General features: G+C 42.7%; 1 protein-coding gene across 1 annotated transcript; it reads left to right on the top strand.

The window, feature by feature from the left end:
* Nucleotides 1–429: 429 nt before the first annotated feature.
* Nucleotides 430–4236, top strand: LOC310904457 (uncharacterized protein). The gene is made up of 2 exons (XM_083849226.1): nt 430–1784; nt 1881–4236. Exon 2 carries the CDS (start codon nt 1977–1979, stop codon nt 3546–3548), a length of 1572 nt encoding a protein of 523 aa, XP_083705352.1. The 5' UTR covers nt 430–1784; nt 1881–1976; the 3' UTR covers nt 3549–4236.
* Nucleotides 4237–5974: the final 1738 nt, after the last annotated feature.

Below are 5974 nucleotides of genomic sequence, written 5' to 3'. Positions count from 1 at the left end.
CTTGACCCTGAACAGATCCTTCCATTTTCTCTGCAGCTTACAACAGTTGCTCTCTTCAATGAAGCCTAGATATGACTGATTTCTACTTCCACTTATTTTCACTGTCAGACTAGATCCTCATCTAGTTTCTCTCTCTTTTTTTTTTTCCCTTCCATCTATTTTCTCCTAAAGCGAGGCACATGGATGCACCTTGTTCAGCTTATTGCAACTTATTCTTCTGCCACATTTCCACAGCTACATCAGCTACTTCCTTAGGTGTTCAATAATTTCTATTCCTTCTTTCAAAAAATAACACAAATCAATTTTCTCTGCTACTTTTTAAGCATTCATATCACAGTGTTGTATCACTTTCGAAAGAAAGCCATTGCATCCTGCGATTCCACCAGCTTGGACTCTCCTTGCTATACAACAGGGCTCACCAACCTTGTGTACACCACAGTCCCTCTTGTGTGCCTGATAATTTAAGACAAAATTTAAGCATTCTGCTCCCCCAGACAGAAGTTTCAGTAGTCAAATTCAATTATCAGAGATGTTCTACCTATGACTCTTAAAAACTTTTAGCTTTCCTTGGTCTGCTTAAGTAGTGATGGGGCTAGAAGAGTGAGCCTGCCTTGTCCAGGTGCATGGTGTTGACTCCCTCTTTTTTTTTTATCATCTTCTGAATCCTTCCTACAACCTTTTATGCATTTCAAACATTTTTGTCTACATTTACCACCTCTGTCTCCTCTCATTGTATTTGAGCAAAACTGGTTTATTCCTCTAGACTTGTAAATAATTTTGCAGCTGCCATGTGAATTGCCTTTTGGATGAGATAACTGAGCTACATCAATTCTCTGTACCCACTTACCTCATAGGGTTAAAGTGCAAATCTAGCATGATGTAATCTCTTTAATCCCAGTACTTCCCAGCAAACTAATAAAATGAGGCAAATTTAAAAACCAATACTACAGGAACCTCCTACATTTTCCTTAAAGCAGCATGTAAAATGGACAAAAAGAAAAAAAAAAAATCAGTGAGCTCCGATCAGCAACTACAGGCATCCCCAAGACAACACAAAACAGCATGAAATAAATCAAGTAGTGGTTCAAGCTTTTTTTCCCCAGAGTTATGCACTAAGAAAAAGGAATATGTTGTATTCATATTCATATAACCTTTGCATTTAAATTTAAAGGCATGAGAATTACACAGGTTAGAATTTGGGTGTCCAAGTGGCTGATGATTCTTGAAGCAAATATTCTTTCTAGCAATGTTTTGGTGAGTTCTTTTTCTATTCATATTTTATTCCTGACTAATTTCACCACTTTTTTTTTTTTTTAAATAAAATAACGTTTTCAATAAAATCCTGTTGATATTTGTTTCTGCCAATTTTGCTCTACTAAATTCAGTTTTGCCTGTAGCAGCATTTCAGTTTTAACTTATGACTTTCACTGGGTGAGGCTAGTTAAGTCTCATGATATCACTTTTACTTAACCTAAACAGAGTTAAGAGTTTCCCTAAAAGCAAACTGGTTTCTTTCTAAGCTATGTTTCAGGTGATGCAGGAATGCTGAAAAAAATACAAGTCCCAGACCAGAAAATACTCCACTGCATTTGCGAGCACCAGCTGTTTTAAAAAAAGCCTGCCAAGAAAGGCTCAAAATGAGTCTTGGAGAGCTTGGAGATAGAACATTTTACGTGTTGGAGGAATTTCAACAAGTGAAAGAGAAAAATAGCAGAAAGAAAAAAGAATAATCATTTCTGGTGTGTGGAGCCTCCTACCCAGGACAGTCTGTTCATTCTCCATGAGTAAGCCAGCGTCCTAAATTCTTGCTGTGAGTTTCTATTAGACATCCTATTGCACCTAAGCCAAGCTCTCATTTTTTGCTATTGTCCTGGTTCCAGTTAGGACAGAGTTCGACAGGAGTTTGATCTGCTTCGGAAGTGGTCGGTACTGAAGCGCAGCTCCTCCTGGCACCCCGACTGCTGGTACTAGGCTGGATGTTCAAAGGAAGGGTCCCCTCTACACATCATGCAACTGATGCTACATGGAGCAAGTGGGTTGCACTGATTACTCAGCGGGCTCGAATAGGAAACCCCAGTCGCCCAGGAATCTTGGAGGTGATTATGGACTGGCCAGAAGGCAAATACTTTGGGATATCATCAGAGGAGGAGGTGGTCCGTGCTGAAGAAGCCCCACTGTACAACAAGCTACCGGAAAATGAGAAGAAATACGCCTTGTTCACTGACGGGTCCTGTCGTATTGTGGGAAAGCATCGGAGATGGAAAGCTGCTGTATGGAGTCCTACACGACGAGTTGCAGAAGCTGCTGAGGGAGAAGGTGAATCGAGTCATTCTGCAGAAGTGAAAGCCATTCAGCTGGCTTTAGATATTGCTGAACGAGAAAAGTGTCCAGTTCTCTATCTCTATACTGATTCATGGATGGTAGCAAATGCCCTGTGGGGGTGGTTACAGCAATGGAAGCAGAACAACTGGCAGCGCAGGGGCAAGCCCATCTGGGCTGCGGCATTGTGGCAAGATATTGCTGCCCGGGTAGAGAACCTGGTTGTAAAGGTACGCCATGTAGATGCTCATGTGCCCAAGAATCGGGCTACTGAAGAACATCAAAACAACCAGCAGGTGGATCAGGCTGCTAAGATTGAAGTGGCTCAGGTGGACCTGGACTGGCAACATAAAGGTGAATTATTTATAGCCCGATGGGCCCATGACACCTCAGGCCATCAAGGTAGAGATGCAACCTACAGATGGGCTCGTGATCGAGGGGTGGACCTGACCATGGACACTATAGCACAGGTTATTCATGATTGTGAAACATGTGCTGCAATCAAGCAAGCCAAACGGTCAAAGCCTCTTTGGTATGGAGGACGATGGCTGAAATATAAATATGGAGAGGCCTGGCAGATTGATTACATCACACTCCCTCAAACCCGCAACGGCAAGCGCCACGTACTTACAATGGTGGAAGCAACCACCGGATGGCTGGAAACATATCCTGTGCCCCATGCCACCGCCCGGAACACTATCCTGGGCCTTGAAAAGCAAGTCCTATGGCGACATGGCACCCCAGAGAGAATTGAGTCAGACAACGGGACTCATTTCCGAAACAACCTTATAGACACTTGGGCCAAAGAACATGGTATTGAGTGGGTGTATCACATCCCCTATCATGCACCAGCCTCTGGAAAAGTTGAACGATACAATGGACTGTTGAAGACTACACTGAAAGCAATGGGTGCTGGGACATTCAAAAATTGGGATACACATTTGGCAAAGGCCACCTGGTTAGTCAATACCAGGGGATCTGCCAACCGAGCTGGACCTGCCCAATCAAACCTGTTACGCACTGTAGAAGGGGATAAAGTTCCTGTAGTGCACGTAAGAAACATGCTGGGTAAAAGAGTCTGGGCTACTCCTGCCTCAGGAAAAGGCAAACCCATTCGTGGAATTGCTTTTGCTCAGGGACCTGGATGCACTTGGTGGGTAATGCAAAAGAATGGGGAGGTCCGGTGTGTACCTCAAGGGGATTTGATACTGGGTGAGAATAGCCCATGAGTTGAATTGTAGTATGTTAATTATTATATAATACTGTATGTCATCACTACCATGATTGCTATATATCATAGATGAAAATGGTGATTAATTACAAGGTATTGGAAAGAGTGTAACCTGAGCATGACATAAATGGTATGGAATAAGGGGTGGATATCTGTCCTGGTTCCAGTTAGGACAGAGTTAATTTTCCCTCATAGTAGCTGGTAGGGTGCTATGTTTTGGATAAGGATGAGAAGAGCGCTGATAACATGATGATGTTTTAATTGTTGCAGAGCAGTGTTTACACCAGGCCAAGGACTTTTCGGCTTCTCGCTCTGTCCTGCCAGCGAGCAGGCTGGGGGTGCAGCAGGAGCTGGGAGGGGACAGACCCAGGACAGCTGACCCAAACTGGCCAAAGGGGTATTCCATACCATCTGACGTCATGCTAAACAATATATAGGGGTGGCTGGCCGGGGTGGGGGGCTGGGCTGCTCGGGGATAGGCTGGGCATCGGTCAGCGGGTGGTGAGCAATTGCATTGTGCATCACTTGTTTCTTACACATTATTATTATTAATACTATTATCATTATCACTATTATTATTATTGTTATTATTATATTCCTGTCTTAATAAACTGTCTTTATCTCAACTCACCGGCTTCACTTTCCCATTTCTCTCCCCCATCCCAGAGAGGGAGGGGGGAGGGTGAGCGAGCAGCTGTGTGGTGTTTAGCTGCCAGCCGGGTTAAACCACAACAGCTATGAATTTCCCCAGTTCCAACCTATAGACACATATCACTAAAAGTAGGCAGAAGTTGCTGAATAGCACTTTTGTTATCTTATTTTGCTCATATTTTCCTTAATCTCTGTGATCTGTCTATGGCAGCACATTGCCACTCAGCTGAAACAACCCAAACTGCTTTCTTTTCATTTTCCCTAATTTAATACATTTGTGGGGCAATCCAAAACCACCTGATGATGGTATTTGGGCACCTATTTTCAACCTAATCAGCTCTGAATTGCTATTTGGAATTCATTTACCCTCTTCTCTCAGCAATAATACAGAAGAAAATGAGAAAAAACTTGCATTAGAGTAACATATCTTCATGCAATTTTAAGAAACCGGAGTTCTACAACAATAAATAAATAAATAAATAAAATCCAAAAGACTTTTTTAAAAAAATAAAATGGGAATGCAGGAGATAGGCACTAAAATACCTGCTTGTGAATTCATATTCTTTCTCTTTATTTCCTGATTATTACAAACTTCCTTTTCTTTTTCTTTTTTCTTTTTAACAGTTCTTAAAAACAAACAAACTTGATGCTTTTACTTTCTTCAGAACACACAGGGAGGAGAGGTCCCAAATTAATGTGCAGGGGCAGACAAATCCTGTAAGGCCTCCATAAATGGAGAAAGGGTAGGAAGCTGCTGCAGAGGAAGCAAAATCATGACTAAAATTCAGGATTCTGAGAAGTAACAAAGCTTGCAATGAAAATGAGACCTGATAACAAGCTATCAGAAAGCTTTCTCCTGCCAGCTCACTACTCCACATGCAGTTGTGGAGAGTTCACTACAACTATAACTTCTAGGTAAGTACAAGCCAACTCTTCTAGGACCTGTTTTTTCCATCTTGGTCCAAATTAGAACTAGCTTTTTCCTTGCCCAGGCATACAGAAGTAAATGGGAAAACTAGAAAACAAAATGCAGTCTATGAGAAACAGAGTGGTATATTTTTGACTCTAAAAAATCTGAACAATGTACTGTGCTGATTTTATGTTGCTTGGATAGAAGGAAAATTACCAAGAATGTTGCTGATTCTGTGAACTGATAAAGTAAAACCGCTATCTTGGACTTCCCGAGGGCTGACTTTGAGCTGTTCAGGACACTGGTTGGCAGAGTCCCTTGGGAGGTGGTTCTGAAGGGCAGAGGAGTCCAGGAAGGCTGGGCACTCTTCAAGAAGGAAATATTAATGGCTCAGGAGCAGTCTGTCCCCACATGCCCAAAGACGAGCCAGCATGGAAGAAGACCGGCCTGGCTGAACAGAGAGTTGTGGCTTGAGCTTAGGAGAAAAAAGAGGGTTTATGATCTTTGGAAAAGAGGGCGGGCCACTCAGGAGGACTATAAGGATGTTGCGAGGCTGTGCAGGGACAAAATTAGAAAGGCCAAAGCTCATCTGGAGCTCAATCTGGCTACTGCCATTAAAGATAACAGAAAATGTTTTTATAAATACATCAACACAAAAAGGAAGACTAAGGAGAATCTCCATCCTTTACTGGATGCGGGGGGAAACTTAGTTACAAGAGATGAGGAAAAGGCTGAGGTGCTTAATGCCTTCTTTGCCTCAGTCTTTAGTGGCAAGACACGTTGTTCTCTGGATACCCATTACCCTGAGCTGGTGGAAGGGGATGGGGAGCAGAATGTGGCCCTCATAATCCACGAGGAAATGG

This window comes from Anser anser, assembly GCF_964211835.1.
Source record: "Anser anser genome assembly, chromosome: 9".
NCBI lineage: Eukaryota > Metazoa > Chordata > Aves > Anseriformes > Anatidae > Anser > Anser anser.
The sequence above is the reverse complement of the archived record's forward strand: the minus strand, read 5'-3'. Positions and strand labels throughout refer to the sequence as shown.